Raw genomic sequence first — 21,313 nt, 5'->3', positions numbered from 1 at the left:
GAGGAAGTTTCTCAGGGGAGCAGTGGTACCCCTAAATGTTCCCCATGTTCTAGGAATGACAAACAACTGGGGGTGAGACATTTACCGCCAATTAACAAAATGTATAATAGTGATGACATGTATACTAATTTTAAGCAGGCTCATTTCAGGATGCTAATTGAGACTTTGTATTGCTTTGCCAGAGCCCTTGCAGACATTTTAAGGCAACAAGGAGCCAGCCCAATACCGCACTATGAGCGAGAAAAAATAACGGCAATAGATGGATCACCCAAAGAAAATACACCTGTTCGTACTTCCAAAAACCATTACACACCAGTCCGTACAACGAAAGCCAACCACGGTATGTATTTATGTTTCTTCTAATTACAGCACTATATTTTCTGTGAGCAGTGAACACTTATGTAAGATTGTGGGTGTCTATATCTTAGTTCTGTGCTTAAGGTCAAACTTATTATAGTCAAGTCAGCTGGTGAAGTTACTTTTAGATCGGTGGTCTTCTTTGTAAGTTTAACATGGGAACAAGTTTCTTCATTCATGTTGACTAATACAGGTTTTTGAATGTACCTTGATACTGTGGTGTACATTTGTTTTACAAAATGAGAAACAAACATAAGTCTTATTTGAATGCATAGTTTGGTTCTGTTTTAGTAAAATGTTTTTTATAGGAAGTAACTGAAGAGTAAAACACTTGCAATATGGTAATGTAAATAGCACTCAGGATCATAGAATTCTCAGTATCGATATAGAAGGAGTTCTTTCCTGAATCTTTTCTGAGTGTCTGTTTTTGAGCCTCTGTAGTTGTGATCTGTGACAATAGCCTTGATCCCCTATAACTGCAATGGGAAACATTTACAAATCTTATTTTAAAAGGGAACCAAATTAGATGAAACAAATTGGTTTGGTCAAAGTTGACGCATCCGCACAGGTTTCAACATATATGTGTCCTACCCTTGTTTTATTTATTATTTGTTTTATGTATAAATCTGAAGGCGAAAAGCCATACTTTGTATATTTTTATTATTTGACATACCTCGTGAGAATGCGTGCCTGTCAGCTACTGATTGCTAAACTGGGTGACAGTTACGCACCTTTAATAAACTTGTGCAGAATGTGACGAGGGGTTAGCAAGGTAATTAAGAGCTATTTAATCCCCCAGTCACAATTATAAAAGCCTCCCACTTTTCTTGTTTGGGGGAGTGTTCAGAGGAGCGAACTAGAACGGAGAAAAGAATAGTAAATAAATATAAACAAATCTAAGGATCAGTGAAAGCGATTGCCAACAACCTGACTTGGAACAATTGTTTAGTGTTTTAACGTTCATAATTATTTTTTTAAAACCTTTTATTTTCTTGGTGAGCCAGGTGTTTGTTTGTTTAAATATTTTCTTTATTTTTGTTATTTAAATATAAAACAGCGCAAGTGCCATTTGCACCCTACCTGCAGTGTCAGTTCCTGCTTCTGATGTCTGATGTCACCACACACACCATTCTGTCACAAGCTTTACAGTTTCTATAGCAACGTCACTGTGCAAACACCTTGAGAGGTCAGTGACACAACATGCCCTGTACCGGCATCAGAGGATTCAGAACCTGCTGCCTGTAACAAATAAAGGCAAGCAGATATTTTTTTGGCGGTATGTTGTACATTTGTAATTAATCTACAAAGCTCAATTCAGAACTACACTTTATACATTTGTATACAATTCAATGTCACACTTTGATAATGTTGAGGTGTTTGTCAACACCAGTGATTTACGTGGGCAGTTTTGTATCAACTTTTCAGAACTATGTGGTAGATGGCTGATAGTGAGGGCTGTGGTCTAAAATATAAAAATACCAGGTATTTCATTTTACTAAAAATAAATAAATAAATAAATAAATAAATAAATAAATAAATGCTGTATTGTAGGAAAGGGTGTACATGTATGTATGTTGAATTACATTGTAAATAACTGAATATTTTGTTATGGCAAATCAAGTTCTAAAACATTAAGTGGAAACAAATGAAGTTCATAACAAAAATTTGGGAGCAGGGTCAAACACCAATCTCTGCGTCACCAAATTGAATAATTAAATTTATACATTAGTTAATTAAGATTGTTAGCACTATAAATACCCTCTTCACTTACCTCTCAGTTGCGTTTCGATTTCATCGTAACCCAACACATCCCCATCTCCACCTGTCAGTGGGGGTCTCCACCTCGTCCATTTGGCCAGGCAGCGAGCCCTCAAAACAAATTAGGTTTGATGCCAAATTAATGTGTACATACAACATACTTCTCTGTAAAATCGCATACTCCACATTTTCCACAGTAAATATTTGTATTAAAACATTTTGTGATCGGTGTTTGACCCGAATTACTGAACTGTCTGACTAATAAAACATTTGGCAGCATCCAAATGCAATTGTGCTGCAGTCTTATCTATTGCATTAGTTTGCTATTGTAAGGAATACATTACCAGGGCAAGGGATGTTATTTAAGTAGTAGCTTGTTATCTGCCGCACTGATATAAAAAGAGTGGGGGTTACCATAGCAACAATTACTATGTTGAAAGAAAAAGAAAAAAAAAAAAGATTCTGAAGTGACCATCATAAAAATGGGGATTACATATCAAGGAGAGCAGTGGTTTCCTTTCCCTTCTACTGTATTTCACAGGATTATCTCAAAGCAGGTTAATATTCACACAACTTCTTTTGAACAATCAAATTAATTGTTTTGTGTCAAGTGAAACAACAAGTTCATGATATAGGGGCAACATGTAAGTGGTAAGGGCATTCAGAGGTTTTAGTACAGACAAATGCTTATCATAAAACCTGATCTGGGATTTTTTGCAGTAGCACTGTATACTCAAGCCAAGCCTTTGTATATTTTGAGCTTCCATGACTAAGCTTTTAAAATCAGATTAAGGATCAGAGGCAATATCCTTTATGTACTGGGGAAACAACTATATTGTGCTGGAACAGTTTATTTTCTGTCAGTTCATTTGTATTCATATATAATCTCATTGGTGCTGCTGCAGCCTGACATTTCATTGTACACTATATACATGAGCTGGCTCTGGGTTTGTGCTGAAGTGTCTAAACAGAGCACTAGTAGAGTCTGCCGCAATATTAAGGTTCATTCACACTACAGAAAACTAAGATGAATTATGTAATACAGCAGACTGCAATGTGATTGAGTGGAGAGCTTTTACATATTATTTACATATTTTTTATTTTTTTTTTTTAAAGCTAGAAATTCTATCCAAAGGTTCTGTGGTCAACTAGCTTCCTCTGTCAGCAAAAAGAAAATTCTGTTGCATACCAGCCTTTTTCCGCTATTTGTCCATTAGCACACAAAGCTCTGAGCCTCATTTAATTACATGCATGTAAGTAATTGAACTCTGAGTATAGGTCATTGCTCTCTCTCTCTTTTTTTTTTTTTAAAAGCTAGACATTCTGCTTGAATGTTTTGTGGTCGTCTCCTGTGTGGCAGCACTTTTTGAATAGATGATGGAAATGTTTCCAATTGTGATTATACAATCCAAAATATCTATATCAGAAAGCAACACCTATTTCTCAAATTTTCTATTTGGTACTCACGTGGTGTAATGTCACTTTTGGCAATGCCTCTGAGCAAATGTTGTTAAAATAAATGCACAAAAATAATCTTTGATTTAATATTACCTTTCAGACAGGAAACAAAACCAAAATCAGTAGATTTTATTTAACAATCCCTTTGCTTTGATTTAAGGATGTTTTATGTAATGTAAACACTAAAAACACAGATCATATCCATGTACACTTGATTGTTCAAATAAAATAAAAAAAAAACAATGCCTACTAGGAAAAGCAGATATTTCTCACAGCATCTACATTATAATTGCACATGTTCAATATTTAGTTTTACTCCTAAACTGTTTCACGCTTAACACTTTTGTACATGTTCAAAATCTGATGAAACAAACAGCTGATTTGTCCAAATGAAATGTTTGTATAACTAATTACATTGCTACACCATATATTAGGGTCTGCTGTCTCATCCTGACACTTTCTCATTTATGATGAACACCACATGTGATGACACCTGCTAGAACTGAACATGATCTTTAACATCACAGCAATAGCAAGCTGATACTGTGATGACTTGTTAGCAGTGACTGTAGATATGAATTTAAAAAAAAAGATACTAAGGGTTGTCTCCTCCAGCTACAGTTTATATAATATATGTCCCCCTACATCAAACACATTGACAGTTTCCATTTTACAGCCAGAACTGTGAAAAGGACACAAGATATTACTGGGGGGTGCACTGAATACAGGATTCGGTTTCGGATTCGGCCTGAATGCACTCTTTTTGAGCAGGGTTCCGATTCGGTCGAATACTTAGGATTTTGTGAATCGAATCAGAATCTTACATCCGCACAGGCATTTTAATACAACCCTCCAATGTGTGCAGTTCTTTAAATAAAAGAAACGAATCAGGCATTTAATGTAACTTTTGTATTTAATAACAAGAACACGTTTGATGAACTCTGTTGTGGTTCTCAACTCCCTATTACTGGTGGCGCACATACTAATCACGTCACGCAGCTGCTGAATGCAAACATACCCCTGTATACAACAGCACATTCACTTTTCATGGAGTAAAGTTATGCAGTAAACCTGTAATATGTAGTAAAAGCAAACTGTTATAGAATATTAAAATATTTTTTAAAACTATTTCATAGCCTATTTGATATTGCGCACACAGTGTATTTAAATCAACGTGGTTTTTATTTCGCAGGGAGATTCAGGTCACTCATCACGGTAATTTTTTCCTCATATCTCTTAGGTAGGATTGTCAACAGGCTCCAGAATCTCGGGACACTTTAAGGCAGGTCAGGTTTTTTAACTCACCTCTCTAAACTGCAATGTGTTCGACCTGTAAAGTGACAACCCTACTCTCAGAACAGGTGACACAGGTTGAAACGTTATTAAAGAAAATAGTGGGTTAAGGCAAAGATGCAGCTCTCCTTTCTTGTAAAGGTAAAGTAAACAGTTCTGTATTTTGACTTTTCTGTTGTGTGGGAGTAGGCGACCGGTAAATTCTGTTAGTTTCAAACTGAAATCTTAATCAGGGATATAGTTCCATTATATAATAAAAATACTATCAACTAAAAGGCTCAAAACTATAGACTGTGCGCGTACGTTGTTAGTAGCTGCCAGTCTCTATTTCAATCAACAGTTTCCTGTATTCAGCTGAATACCAAAAACTTGGATTCAGTGCACCCCTACCCTTAACAGATATGACAAATTGGATACAAAACTACATTTTCAATTGTATAAAGACTTGATCATTGTTTTTTCATACAATGCCATTTGGTAGTCAATAGCAAACAACATATCTGCTGCCTGTTTGACAGTCAATGAAAACTAAAATCAGTGAAGTCACTTTCTAAATCTGCTTTGCAGATTATTTTATCTAGACCAGAGTGTCTGGCAGATATAGATACACGTTCTGATTAGAATAGTTAAATATCCATGCGATACAATCCCAGTCTCATGTTCTATTTAATGGGGCGTCGAGCCACCCAGAGATTGAGTTTCTTGTGTACTTCAGCACGCCACAATCAATCTCTATTCGTGACCTGAACCTTGAATCATTGAGTCTGTCTTATTCTGCATGGTTGTCACCTGCTTCATAAATCATATACATAACGATCACAGTACCTCAGGCAGTGTTCGGAATTTGAATCATGGACTGTGAAACAGACAGGTAGGGTTATTCTATTTTAAAACTGTTAGACAAAATCAGAACTTGTTAGTAGTCAACTGACATGTCTGGCTTTTAGATCTTGTAGGCAATGATATCCAGCTATTAAAACTATACTTGAGAGTCATCATAATTTCGAAGGAAGATTAAATCAAATCTAATTCCAGAATCAATTAAACGTCAGTTTACGGCCTTGGTACGCCAGTAAAAAATGTCAACTCCCCAGATGAGGGGAAAATGGTCTTCCAAACCACTTTTAAAACAGTCAATGCGGAAATTAATTGCCTTTGAGTGGTACTCAATTGTAAATGTGTGGGAGGATAGCTTTTCATATTTTGAAATCAACATATTAATAGATTTATTGAATAAATCTTACAGTAAATTCCAAGCACGAGTACAAGTTTCTGCACACCTCTAATATTTTATACAAATTCAGGTAGGGCTACAGCGAAGGATACATTTTGATCTTCGAAGGTTCGGAATACATTACCAAAGGAAAGTTCGAACCTTTGATGGTACTAATTTGCATAATAGAATATTTTTATTTTTGATTGAAAATACTGTTATTTTACAGTTAAGCCATATAACTGGAATAAAATATTCATGTGTAGTTTAAAAATATGTTATATAGAACAGCAATCATGTTTTTATAATTTAAATAAAAATACACATTGTTTATTTACACATAATTGATGCTGCTTGCGAGTAAGCTTGCATTGCAGAAGCACTAACTGCAGCGGACTTAAGAAAAACAAACTTAATTTAACATTCACCGTTCCAAGCAGGTTATCAGTCACAGTCACATTTTACTACTACTACTACTACTACTAATAATAATAATAATAACATGAACTTACAATTGTAAAGTGACCCCGGGGATTGTCTCTACCATGGGGTTTCTATGCAAGTTTATCTTTTAACTCGAGACATTTACACGAGAAAAATGTCTCATGTAAAATGCTTTTTTGGGTTTCCATTTGCTCAGTTTATTTTACTCGAGTAAACCGGGCTTTTCGTCCGACGTCATGCAAATGAATGGGGAAGGTGGGGGTTGATATGTAAATTAGCTATGCGTAAAGTACTCGTGCTGTTTTTGTAGATTACTAGTGAACTTTTGTGAAAATGTGGTTTCCATGCGCAGAGAACTGGTACACGAGTGAATCTAAGCTGCTGTAATAAAGCAAAATACCTCGTTCCTGGCTGGTTAATTATGTGTTTTACTGCTCTTGCCCAAATTGTTTTTCAAATTTCATTAGTAGTGAATATTGTTTCAACCAATTTATCTTGCAAGTTATTCATTAAAAATAAACATGAAACTGAAACTGACCAACAGGTGAAAACTGGCAATACGACATATAGGGGATCAGGTGATGCTGCGTACCCTGGCTTAGAAACCCTACCTGTCCAGAGGGCTGATAGCTGCTGAATAAGCATTCAACACCACGCTTGGGCAAATAGGGAGGTGGTGGATACTGGGGAAACAGAGTGAAGTGCAGCAATAGTTTGTTCCCAAAATTAGCACTGCCTGTGCTGTGAGACAGACGGGGCAGGTTACCAGTGTTGCCAAGTCTCACGAGAAAGAAAAAACAAACAACCAGCGACTCTCAAAAACAAGCCCAATTCTGCTTATTATAAGCAGTCTTGGCAACTGTGAAGATTACCTCAGCCGCCAGTTTCAATTGGACAGGAGCGATCTGAGGAGTCTCGTGCTGTCAGATTCTCTCCTTTCTTTTAAGTTGTGTTGCTTTTACTGTTGTGTCAAATATTAATGATGCAAACAAATAAAACACAGTCAATATGTTCATTTGCAATTTTATTTGGTCAGTTCTGAGAGGGCATCAACAACTTGTTGGATGTTGTTGCGCTGTTTTGGGCGATTGAGCTGGCTCATAACATCCAGTTCACCAACTATATTTACTAAAGTGGAGGGCAGACACACGTTGTCTTTGGACATAGCTGGGATCAAAAAAAAAAAAAAGGACAGGAATTAATTCAATTAGACATTTAAGCAGCAAGGGTATTCTCAAACAGCTGCATTACTACTTTAACATGGGCATAACACAGTTCATGGTAAGTGGTTTTATACAGAACTGTAAACCCACAAGAGATATACAACATGACAGACCAGACACAGCAAAACACAATAATAAAAAAAAAAAAGCCACCCGCATTATCATTAAGGTGAACTACACCACTGCTAACCATAAAATCAGCCACTACTTTCTGCCTTGGAATCAGTTATTAGTGCTAGTGTATATTTTGTATGTTTCAAACATATTGTACCATAGCAGTTCTGTTGTACACTAGGTATACAGTACATGTTTTACTAAAGCACTACAACCGCTGTAGATACCCCCCAGTGCTTTGGCATAATAATATACCTGCTTCATACATGACAGCGGCACCATATAGAGTTGCTATGTATAACGATTTGGTAGCGGATTTTAATACAACAACTTTTGTTGAACTAATATGCATTATACAAATCAAAAGATTGAGTTCTGCATGTGAGTGACATTTAGTGTGTCATTTATAGTATTCACACATTATCAAACGATTTCTGTTAACAGAAGATGAACAATGCGTGGATGGCGTCGGACGAACCTTCGAAGATTTAAAACAATCTTCGAATTGCTGGCTAGCGAACGAACATTCAAACCTTCAAACCTTCTAATACAGCCCTAAATTCAGGTCACTCTCCTGTATTACTTTTGGATGGGCACACAAAGCTGATATCTTAAAAGCATCTTAAAATGCAAAGTTTACCTATATAACTTCTGTATAAAATGCATTTATAGAGAGAAAAAATCAATCAATATAATTTATTCCTGACAAAGACTGGTCTCAGCTTAAATCAGTTTGTTATTTTATAATTCAGATTATATGTCTCTGCTATTCACTTTCCTTGGGATTCCAAATCTTGTTACACAGTGATAAAACAATACTGCATAGTAAGGCTGGGTTGATGCATCGATCTATCATATCATTTTTTTTTTTTTTTGTTGTGTTTGTGTGTGTTACTTTTGACACCACTTCCACTGCCTGCTTGAGTTTTCGCTAGTTTTGCATTTGCACCTATTTCAGAAAATGTAAGGTTATTGTATTTTAGTTCATTGTATACTATTACACATACATCAGTGGTGGAAAAGCAACACAGATCGCTTACCAAAGGTAGCCCATTTGGTGAGAAGCATCTTAATAAGCATCTCCAGCAAGCGGTAAATTGTAAATCAAGCTGCGTTCCTCTTTAAAAAAGAATATGAATACTATCTTGTTCCTTTACAAAAAACAAAACATAAGCAATGGACACAAAGATACAGGGCAGTTTTTTTGTAACATAGTTATGCTGTTGTTGTCGTCAGGGATGAACCATCTCTATCTGGGATTTACTTGTTTATTCAATTTCTTATTTTCGTGCTTTTACCACCACATGACATTGCAATCAAGACACAAATAAGGGAAGATATTTTTTAGAGGAGTTATACATTAATCCCATCTTATTTAATTGATGTAATAGTTTTCAAGAATTTAGCAGCTGTTCAATATATCATCAGAAGCTCTAAATGTATCACGTGACACATATTCATTAAAACTATAGTGATTGGCATGCCGGTAAATGGAGATAACATTTTATTTAATGGGCATAAATCACAAAACTGGCAACTGCTTTGTAATTCTAAAGTAGAACAAAAAAGCTTTGTAATTAATATGCAGACTGTAGCAATACATGCAACTTTTACTAATGTGAGCTACTTAAAATCTACACCTGTGGCAAAGCTCAGTGTTCTGAAGGCCTCATTTAAATATCCCAGATGTTAGTTCTCATTATGATAATTTTCAGTGAGGCAGCAGTATGGTCCCTTGGTAAGGGGGTTAGAGCTTCTGAGTGGACTGTAAACCAGCTCTTTAGAGAAGGGAATATACCGTTGGCCAGACATCCTTGGAAAATGTGGTGAGGGCTGCTGGGCCGACTCGGAAATGGTTCTGTTTAGAAGCCGAACGTCTGCCCTTTGCATGTTTAGTATTAATTTCGCTCACAACTGCTAGTTCCGCTCTCTTCCCACATGAAGTTTATTATCTGTGATTGACTGAACAAGTAGAAGTTATCAGCCAATTCTGAGAAAATGTGAAGCGCTGCTTCTGCACTTCATAGGTTTAATGAGAGCACCTCTGCATTCCTAACAGAGTTAGCGTAGCAGTTAGGATGGAACCACAGTTGCGTCTAAAAGCAGTAGTGCGGCACGGCTCTTATTCTGAATAATGAGTAATGTTAAAAATTCTTTATAGGGGTATCACTTAACAGGCATTAAAAATGTACTGCACTGAAGGTGGTAGAGTAAAATAATTTTTGCTTTACACTCACTTATATACATATTGTATGTCTGAGAGTTTCCAGGCTAAATGCTAGGGCTGATGAAAAAGGCTTGCTTGAATAAGGAGCTAATCAGATATTGACATGAATCCTAATGAAATTATTATTATTATTATTATTATTATTATTATTATTATTATATTATTATTATTATTATTATTATTATTATTTATATCAATAATACTTGGGTTTTCTTGCTAAATGGAAGATACTATAATTGTCTATTCCAGCAGAAAAAATATTCTGGGATCTCCTCAAGTGAGGAAGTGAGGTAATAATTCAATACTGAAGCAACATAATTCAGAACCACAGATATTTAAATTACATTTCAAGCTATTTGCTCTTTAAGTACAAGAAAATAATTACTGTATAGTACTTTTGGCTGACAAGCCCCTCACCCAATGAACAAAATGTTGCAATTTCATGCTCGGTAAAGTAAAAATTGAAAACATTTAAGACGTGTATTTGATTAAAGGGTGGCTCAAAAGTTGATTGAAATGTTCTCCAGTTCCGACAGTTAAACTTCGGTTTAAGTTTTTTTTTCTTTTTTTCTCAGCAAGACACGAGCTGTACTTTATAATGGAGCATGATTGCTTATCGATTGATGTAGTAGTAATAGAGTGATATTGTATTTCAGCTTTAAACAACAGCATGTTTGAAGTCTGGAAAAGTTTACAGTGATGTTCCATGTGTGGGATTGATAGAACTGCAGGATAACAAGGCAAGCTTGTGGAGTCATCTCCTCATCCTCATTTCTGCTGGCCTATTTTTGGTGCAGTTGCGTTCAAATGGTTGTTCATATATTGTATAATAGCATATGTTGCTTGAGAACGGGGACAGTAGGTAGGTCTCACGTGTCCATATACAGAGCGATTGGAAAGAAGGACAGTTTAGTAGACGGCAGTTGGAGAAAAGCAAGAGAGAGATAAAAAGGAAGGCATTGCAAAAGATTTGTCATTGAATTTAAGTTTTTATTTGGTATTTCTAAATTCAAAGGTCAACCACAGCCATTATGAGCAAAGATATCCGTTTTTGAGCTCATTGTAAATTCTTGTGTTTCTGGCAATCTCACTATAGCCGTTTTTATTCACATTGTTGTGTGTATAACAATACTTTAAACAACAGCAACTGTATTCCTCTCATAAAATGGATCATGCAGGATTTAGCACGAGATCCCTTTAGTACATAGAGACGGCTTATTGAAGAAAGAGTGATAAATTAGGATCTGCCAAAAAACGGACGGGAAAACCAAAGAAAACTAATTACCTCTGTGGGCAGTGGATTAGCAGCTGCCAATATAGGTGATAACATGGGATTCTGATTGGACTACATACTGAAACTTGGAAGACAACCAGATACAGTGATGAGGTGAACATAAACTAGTGCAGAGGACCCTGAAAGGGTAGCTGCGTAGTATTAGGACACTGTCAACAAGTATTAATGAAGTGGGAAAACCTTTATACAATATAGAACACCTCTTTGCTGGAGTATGTTAAGAAACAATATCAATGCCCTCAGAATTGGATGCTTATACCAAGGGATACATCATTATTATTAGGTACCTGGCAGAGAAGGGGGTGCATGGTGGCTCTGCCCAGAAATACCAGCGTGGCACAGTTGTAAGACAACATTGAACTTTTTCTTCTTCTGGGCCAGTTTGACCTTTGAAGTACAATGGGTTTTCCAATCCATCACAGATGATAAATTCTTGACGTGTTGTCTAAGTCACTGATCCGCAGAGTGTGAGAGTCAGTAAGGAGTGTTTTCGACTATATATATATATTAAGGATAGAACATTTTTCTTAATAAATACATAAATAAAAGCTAATTAGTCCAAGTTCTTACCTTTCAAATGAGCCATCGATGATCACTCTAGGGGAAATGATGTTTGAAGTGGCGAGAGCCAGTGAAACTGCAGTGAACAGAGCCGAAATGGAAGCTTCCATGTATGGGTTTCCAAATGTAAAAAAAAATCACAAATATTTTAACAGGTGTTTTTTTCCCATATTTAATGTAAATTGCTTATTTTTTTCTAGATTTAACAAATAAAAGTGCAGTTTTAGCAAAATACATACATGTTAAGAAACACATTCTTAACAGTTTTGAAATTTGTATGTTTATTTTTGGCATTTTATGCAGAGGAGGCAGGGAAGTGGAGAGATTGGCTCTCGGAGTGTAAGGGCAGCTCTACAGCATACAATGCCAAATCAAACTCTTCAATTAACAGGGGCTCTTTTGCATGTTAGCTTTAGATTTAGCTGGCAATATAAGTATGTATTTTTTGAAAACCTAGATTTCTATTGATTCTAAACAGTTGCAGATCTAAATATTACCACCATTTAATTATTAAGTAAGGATCAAACCTGAAGACAGAAATACACAGACGGCACACTATTGGATTCAGTACGTTGGTTTTCACAGTCCTCATCTTTCAATGATTTAAAAATCAATTGAATAGACCCCATTTTCTTTTCCTAGGTAGGACAGATCATAAGATGCATTGCACCCAGATCTAGAAATGGGCTAATTTTCATTGGCAGTCCCTGGACAAACACAAAAACAGAAAATAATATAGTATTATTTACAGAAGGAATATGATGGAGCATCAGATAATTGTATACAAAGGAAAAAGAAAATACAAAAAGAAAAATAAGGATACAGCAAGAAATGGCAGATGAAAAGATACAACAGGCATATAAAAACATGAGAACATAAGAAAGTTTACAAACGAGAGGAGGCCATTTGGCCCATCTTGCTTGTTTGGTTGTTAGTAGCTTATTGATCCCAGAATCTCATCAAGCAGCATCTTGAAGGATCCCAGGGTGTCAGCTTCAACAACATTACTGGGGAGTTGGTTCCAGACCCTTACAATTCTCTGTGTAAAAAAGTGCCTCCTATTTTCTGTTCTGAATGCCCCTTTATCTAATCTCCATTTGTGACCCCTGGTCCTTGTTTCTTTTTTCGGGTCAAAAAAGTCCCTTGGGTTGACATTGTCAATACCTTTTAGAATTTTGAATGCTTGAATCAGGTCGCCGCGTAGTCTTCTTTGTTCAGAACTGAATAGATTCAATTATTTTAGCCTGTCTGCATATGACATGCCTTTTAAACCCGAAATAATTCTAGTTGCTCTTCTTTGCACTTTTTATAGAGCAGCAATATTCAAGATGAGGTCTTACTAATGCATTGTACAGTTTTAACATCACTTCCCTTGATTTAAATTCAACACTTTTCACAATATATACGAGCATCTTGTTGGCCCTTTTTATAGCTTCCCCACATTTTCTAGATGAAGACATTTCTGAGTCAACATAAACTCCTAGGTCTTTTTCATAGATTCCTTCTTCAATTTCAGTATCTCCCATATGATACAGAAACATCCCAGAACAGCCAATGTCCTTTCCTGTGTCCTTTTTCATTACATGATTGGCTCACACTGTATATAAGCGTATATACATCACCAAATCCTCTATTGAAATAATGCTGTCTTATAGGGTAATTGGAATACAAAACAGGTAAGGTAATATAGACAAATACAGCATCACACTTAGTGCTGGGACAGGTCAACCGGACACTTGCCCTATATTAGTATGGTGTCATTCTCACAGACACTAATACATGCTTGGCATTGATTAGGCATATTTATTTCAAGGAGAGTAAGCCAATAGGATATATAGTTTACTTAAAGTGATTTAGTAAAAAAAATGTTCATGTTAGAATGTGTGTCAAATATGTGTAACACTAAACAAAAAAAAAAAAAGCACCCTTGATATACTGTTATTAAAATTCCATTGCGCTCAAAGGTAAACAGTATCACCAGGCGCACTTTTAATCGCAGTGGCTGAATTTTCTACACATCTTTGCTTGCTTCAAAAGGAGGGCATCACGGAAAGGATAACTTCAGAAGTGGAGGGCCTGATCTGCACAACTTCATCTCATCAGGATTCGTGACGTTAGGAAGGGGCCAACAAAAAGGTACTGTAGATCTTTCTGTACCATCAAGAAACAAAATCTTACTCACATACACTACATGTTTTATTTTTTTTAAAGATGGATTGACTTCAGGGGGAAAAACAATGCTGACTTGCTCTTCTAACTTGACTGTATATTCTGGTAACATGCTGTAGATATTCCTTCTGTTGCCAATGTAGGCATCACTGCTCACTATAAGGCACAGATCGCTATGCAAAGCCTGAAGAAGCATTGGCCCTTTTCCAATTAGTAAGTCTGGTGTGAATGATACAACATACATCGAGTTTATCCCAGATTTCTCTTCAAATTTTAGCCCATTCTGTCTTGATGGATCTGACAGTTTGAGTCTTATGGTAAAGTCTATCATACCGAGCTGGCAGTAAGTTGATCAGAGTCCACATGCAGTTGCATATCCACCTTCCATAGTCCTAAATGTTGGCAGAGAACAAGCCACTGGAAACACAGTAACACATTAAAAAACATAGGGGGCACTGTTATCAAGTAGAGTCAAGTTTACTGATTATAAATCACATATGGGAAATCAGCCAATCATAGAGCAGCATTTCCAAATATTCCTTTACCTCTTATATATAAATGTCATCCTGTGCATAGAATGAAGTGTATTTTAAAAATAAAACACTCTAAATAAAAACATAGCAAAATGGAAAATCCTGTTATTAACTTCGACCTTTGTTTTAATTTGGATAAGTAATTGGGACATATTCAGGTCTTAAAGACAGTCCCAAAGACATATATATATATATATATATATATATATATATATATATATATATATATATATATATATATATATATATATATATATATATATTGTTTTTTTTTTTTAAACTGCTTAAAAAATAATGCTGTTGAGCTTAAATTGCTTTGTGAAATAAACAGTTGGCATCGTTCAATGGGGGATAGTATTCAGCAGGTTTACAGTCATGCCACAAACAGTGAAGTTCAAATGACAGTACAGTAAAAAAAAAAAAAAAAATTGTACTGTTTGTTTTTATGGAATTGTTGTTTGGGTGATTATTTTTTTTATTATTTTAAGTATAACGTGTTCCTCACAAGTAACCGTGTATCATAAAGATGGGAAAAGATGATAAAATGTCATTAGTGGACCTGTGTTATGTTAAGAACTAGTACTGTAGTTTTAAAATGGCAGAGATACTGTAATTGTATAACAAAAAAAAAAAAAAAAAAAAAAAAGTTTGAATTTATTTCAAACATAGAATTTTGTTGTGTGTTATTTTTTATTTTTTTGACCCTCACTATAACGCCACCCTCTCTTATTGCCCGTGTCCCTTACCAGCTGGTATAAAGAGGGTTGGCTGTAGTATTTATTTATTTTTTACTTGCAGCTTGTAACTATTTCTAACTATATTTTCCAGTTTACAATATTAAGAACTTTATTGAAGAAAAATCTGCTACCCTTGTAATGATGAATTTTTCCATAATTTTGGAATACCGATGTTACTCTTGCAAAAAAAAACTAAGCAGAGTTTATTGCTGATTAAAAGTGAAACAAATATCTTCCCAGCTCCCTCCCTTAGCTCTCTATCAGAAGAATTGAATTAGGCATCTACTATATTGAAATGTGGTATTAAGACAGTGATTCGACAGGGAAGAAAAAGTGACCTCACTGTCTCATCAGTAAAGTTTAATAATACAATTCAAATTAAAAGTCCCAAACGGTTTTACTCTATTGAAAACTTTGGAGATACAATGCTTTCAAGCTTTGGAAAAGTTTGCAAAAAAATCAACAAGAAAAGGACGCTGAAATATTCCTGTATATGTTAAAAAAAAGAACAAGCCATACTCTTTTCCTGAGATTTGATTTTTATCAGAGACTGTTCTCCAAAATAACAACACATGATTTACATTTTGATGGAGTCATCTTTTCTGTGAGGATTTCTGCAGTGTTTGCAAACAGTTGATCTATATAAAAGTTCTATTGTTACTTTGATTTAAAATATAGATTAAGATGTATTTGACAGACAGGTGGTAGGCCTGCTATTCCATGTAATATTAATACAACCAGAAGTTCTTAATTAAAATAGTGAGGTGATGTGTTGACAGGCTGTTAGGTATGACTAATTCAAATGCCAAACTGAGCATTCAGTCTCTTTTCATAATCATCTTCAACTGAAAAATAAAAAGGGAGCATCCTCATTTGAGTTATATGACCTGTCTAGACTTATAAACAGTAGTATTTAGTTTATCCTGGTTTTAATTTTTTTTAATAGGGTTCCAGCCACCATTTTGTATTTTCAAAAGTTATACAAATCAGTACTAGACAAGCAATTAAAAGATGACTCTTGTTTCAAAAAGCGCAATATACACATATACTGTATCCCACTTCCAAAGTCCATTCATATCTTCTATAGCTGAATCATAGATCTTATGAATTCAACTGTGCTTTTCAGCTGGGAGTCTGGTGGTTCTATACATGTCAAAAGAGATCATTAATCTCCTGCTAAACCAGCAGTCAACATGTCCAATGTGATCATCCCTGCTATTTCATTTCAGATTCGAAATCTCTTAATGTTATACGTTTCCAGGAAAGCTGCAATGTAGCATCATTCTCTACCGTGGTTTCCAAAGTCCTACCTTAAATAGGTTGAGTTTTTTGAAGTTGCAGATGATTTATTAAAACTACAACTCCCAGCAGACTGCCCATGTGTGTCACTGCATAGCAATGTCTCCTGTGTAGCCTGTATATCACTCAGAACTCACTCAAGGCTATAGTGAGCAGGGATTGACAACTAAGCACCAGTAGGCTGGTACTGTAATATCAATACAAATTTCTAAGTATAAAGTAATTCACCCAGGGGCAAACTGTCCCATCACACAATGGCCGCACATCTTGCAATTAACAAAATACACTAGCAAATCAACATAACACTCATAGATACATTGATATACTGATATTGGTTTGTGGCTTTGAGGACACAATTAATCCACACTTTCCTTGTAGCAGTTTATTAGAACCTAAGGTCAAGGTTATAAACAAAATGAATCTTGCGATGCATACTATAACTGGCAGTGTGATCCAGGTAGTGCCATGTTACTATAGGTTTGCTTTAAAAATTTATTTTCATTTCACTGTCTTCGATTTTGAAAGTCTGCTGTGAGATTTATGCATGGTATTGTTGCAGATTAATTCGATCGAAGGGTGCAATAAATGCCTTCAGTGATTCCTTTTCATTACTCTAAATGACAAGCATGTCATTGATCAGTCCACGTCGTAGTAAAGATGTATGTGTTGGTTCAGTACACGTTCGTTCATTTCGTTTTACCAGAAGAGAGAGAGAGAGAGAGAGAGAGAGAGAGAGAGAGAGAGAGAGAGAGAGAGAGAGAATTACTTGAGCCAAAATAAAACAGCATTTTGATCACAATATTGTGTATTTCCTAGATATAAATAGTACCTAAAAAAATATTGAATAGTAGACAAAAATTGGGTATAAATCAATTGAGGTTCAGTTAAAAAAAAATTCCTGTAATTTCCAGAAATTCGGAATACAATTCTGAATAAACTGGAAATGCAGAACACTAATCATACCTTTCTTCATTGTTTGAGCCTATTTAACCTAAGTGCTTGAGGACTATTTTTGGGACCATGTTATTAAATTAATGAATTGGATTAATTATGCTTCTAATAAGCACTTAATTGGTCCAATTAACTAATTTAAGGTACAGTTGGAACAAAGACCAGGAGCGACACCAGTCCTCCAGGACCAGATTTGGAGACCGTTGTTATAGAGATTGGTATATGGCATGGCAACATGGTTCTGTGCTGTCGCAGTGTTATAGTGTACATGCATATTTTATAGCTTTCCTTTCTATACAGTGTTCACAAGTTTGTGTTATTCAACTGTATTCATTACAGCAAGGACTGAAAACCGTGCATTCTAGACATAGTACATACACGGGTTTCAGCAAAGGCAGCGTGTCTTATAAACATTTTATATATAAACTCTCCAACAACACACATTTTGAATTTGTGGTAATCAGGTTGTAAAAACCTGGCACAGGTAAAAAAAATACCACATCCATTGTTCACACATATACCTGGTTAATGTGTAATTATAGCCATGTAGTTTCATGTACAGTCCTGATAACTTTCCATCACAATTAGACGTTGTAAATGTGCCACTGTTCAGTTGAAACACAGCCCACCTCGTATTTGTTCCTGTACTACTGGCTAACCGATAAGGTAACTTAATACCAAAAATACCAGACGTCTTGACCAAATCTCTGCTCAATTCGAAGATCGAAACAGCTGCCCTTTCTGAATCTGCTAAAAAGGAAGGAGCCCTCAACTTGGAGCATGGCAGAAAACTGTTTCTTATTTTAAAGTGTTGCGTAGATTAAATAATTAAGTAGAAGCTCCTGCTGATCTCAGAAATGATAGCACATGGCCCGCACAACCACAGTGTAACTAGTTTTGATGGTCTGCAATGGGTGTCTTATACCCAATTGCTTCAAACAGGGGCTCCAAATAGAATACAGTAGTTGCAATCAGTATCAATATGCCTCAAGATCATTTGTAAGCATGATTGATAATGTTGCATAATTAATACCCAGGGTCACAATCATACTTCAAGAATTTTCTCCGAGAGGTAAACACACACAGTGTGTGCATACACCAGAGAAACTTCTGGGACCAACACAGCTGTGATCCATGAAATATAATCATCTCTTTTCCACCCCCCTCTCTTGCTGATGTTAGGGGATGTAGCACTTGCACAGCACTGTTCTGAAGATTATTTCTGAGGGGATTAACCATGCTGAATCTTGCTGATAAAACATTAATTACAAAATGCATAATAGCAATTGAATTGGCTACTTATGAATATTTTTCTATGAAAACAGCTACCACTTACTAATGATTTGTGACCTTACATGTGCCTTGCCTCTCACAATCCCACCGTTTTAAGAGAAAACAATCTTAGCTGTGATGTCCTCTATCTTCCCTTCCTTCTTGGAATGGAAAACTTGATATAATATGGTTATAGGTCAACACAACTATGGAAATTAATTTATTTAACAGTCAATCCTGTATAAAAATGGTGAGAAAAGAAAATCATAAAACTATCTGCTACAAGCGTATTTCAGCATTGCAATCCGCTTGTTTTAATGTACAGTTAAGATGTCACACAATGTCAGATACAATGTAAGTAACAGACAATGCTGCATTCTTTCTTGATTGATTTTAATTACTTATTAAAGAACAAGATATACGAACCGTCAGAAAATACATGCACATTGTAGAATTTAATAAATGGTCCATTAAGTTGCAATACATTTTGCCATTGCTGGAAGCCTGTTCCAAACACAACTCAGGACCTTAAACTTCCTCCCCTTATGATCAATTGCACAAGAAAGCAATCCTCGTTTGGACAGTCAATCTTATGAGCATTAAAATGTCTTGCTGCTGTGCATATTTAAAACATCTAAGCTTTATGTCAGCCTAATTTATCTTCATTTATTTTTCTTCATCTTTTAGAAGCAATTGATGCAGGTTAGCATCATGGCATAAGATACAATTTACAATTCATGTCAAGGGAAAGCATTGATTAGTTAGGCTATGTATAAATTGATGCAGCTTGAGCAATCCACAGTCAATGAATGTGTTTTTCTATAAAATTAGGTCTACTCAAGAGAGCACAGTAAAATATAAATTTAATGTTTTTTTTTGGTTTAATGAAGTCCAAGGCACACTGTTGATTGTAAACAGGGTTTCCTTACATTTTTATTTTTATTTTTGTGAAAGATATCTTTGAAGTATAAATAATTAAGAAGTGTTTGATAATTACTCAGTTTAATAATAATGCATTGGTGCAGTGACATGTTTGATATCATCACCATTTCCTGTGAATCTATTACTTGTTCATGCACCATTAAGGCGATGTGTGAGGATTAATGAACTTAGGTTTATTAATGTCGAACAGTGGATTGTTCAGTGCCAATAAGGCCACATGGCATTTTAACATCAGCTCCAATTTTGAAGCGAGAGATAACATGCACACGCACACACGCCCACACACACACACACACACACACACACACACACATATATATATATATATATATATATATATATATATATATATATATATATATATATATGGTAGACACCCTTTCTTTTTTAATGCTGCATTACAAACAAAACAATAAACAAAACAACACCCCCTTTGCCACCTGTTACCCCAAAACATTGTATTGTGTAGAGCAGAACTCCAAAGAGGTTTGCTCATCTAAAGCAGTCAAATTACTATTCAGCCGTTGCAAATTTCCCTCTTTACAATGCCTGCCAGTGCCTCATTCACTTTGTTCATCGAATGAGAAAGCTCACAGGTTTTGTGTACTAGTACAAGCATTTTGCCAATTGAAGATCTCTGCCAAACAACTTCAAAATGTAAAAAGCTAATTATTCTTCAGAAACACATAGGGAAGGAGTCTTGACTAGCAGTTAGAGTGATGTGGTTAAGAATAATTTAGTTTAAGATGTGCTTGTGGTTATGAAGCATATGCCGGTCGGTAACAGATCAGTTTAGTCTAGTACTAGTTGATACAACTACAGAATGTGATAATTATGCAAGAGTACAAACACTCAATCATAAATTATCAAGTAAAAAAAAAAAAAAAAAGTATTTGCCATACTGTATGTATGTATTACGTACAAGCTTTCTTTAAAATATTGATCTCAGCAAAAAAACATTGCTGCTGAGCTGACAGTTCCCACTATTAAAATGAAAGAGATTAGTAACCACTTGCATTGGAGAGTTAAAAATGATGTCCACTGCTCAATACTATACTCTCCTGTATTCAACACCTGCAATCCTTACTATTGCCTCAAGTCATCTGTATGGTATAGTCACGGTTAAAAGCATCTGTTCTCCTCTCTTGTAGTTTGTAGCAATAATTACAACGAATCAACACAGTATTGTTCATCACACTTGGCCATCCTCTCTGGACCGCTTTTTTCAAACCCATAAGCGCAAACTATTTCCTCATGCCTTATGTTAAACCATCACTAATATTCAATACAAAAATTTGAAAACATATTGAAAGAACAGCAATTGCCATTTTATTAACAGCAAGCACTGAAACACACAGCAAGGATTTACTCCTGTGTTTGATATCCGAATGTTCTAGCTCCAGGTTACAAGCTGTTAACCAGATTTACAGAGCATCCTGTTCCAGAGTCCCCTGAAGGAGAAAGGGAC

At 35.5% G+C, this 21,313-nt stretch overlaps 1 protein-coding gene across 5 annotated transcripts in view; it reads left to right on the top strand.

Moving 5' to 3' along the window:
• LOC121295162 (protein shisa-6-like) overlaps positions 1 to 21,313 on the top strand; it is a 99,277-nt gene that overhangs the window by 4,533 nt on the left and 73,431 nt on the right. For 4 of the 5 annotated variants that reach the window (XM_041219559.1, XM_041219558.1, XM_041219557.1 and 1 more), the window contains exons 3-4: positions 183 to 340; positions 13,980 to 14,078. In XM_041219559.1, the coding sequence (XP_041075493.1) occupies positions 183 to 340; positions 13,980 to 14,078 (257 nt within the window). The remainder of the gene's footprint in view (positions 1 to 182; positions 341 to 13,979; positions 14,079 to 21,313) is intronic. The other variant, XM_041219560.1, reaches the window with a different exon arrangement.

The sequence above is a fragment of the Polyodon spathula genome, chromosome 20 (genome assembly GCF_017654505.1).
Source record: "Polyodon spathula isolate WHYD16114869_AA chromosome 20, ASM1765450v1, whole genome shotgun sequence".
In the NCBI taxonomy this organism is placed as follows: Eukaryota; Metazoa; Chordata; class Actinopteri; order Acipenseriformes; family Polyodontidae; genus Polyodon; species Polyodon spathula.
Note: the sequence above shows the minus strand (reverse complement) of the source record. Positions and strands in the feature narration are given on the sequence as shown.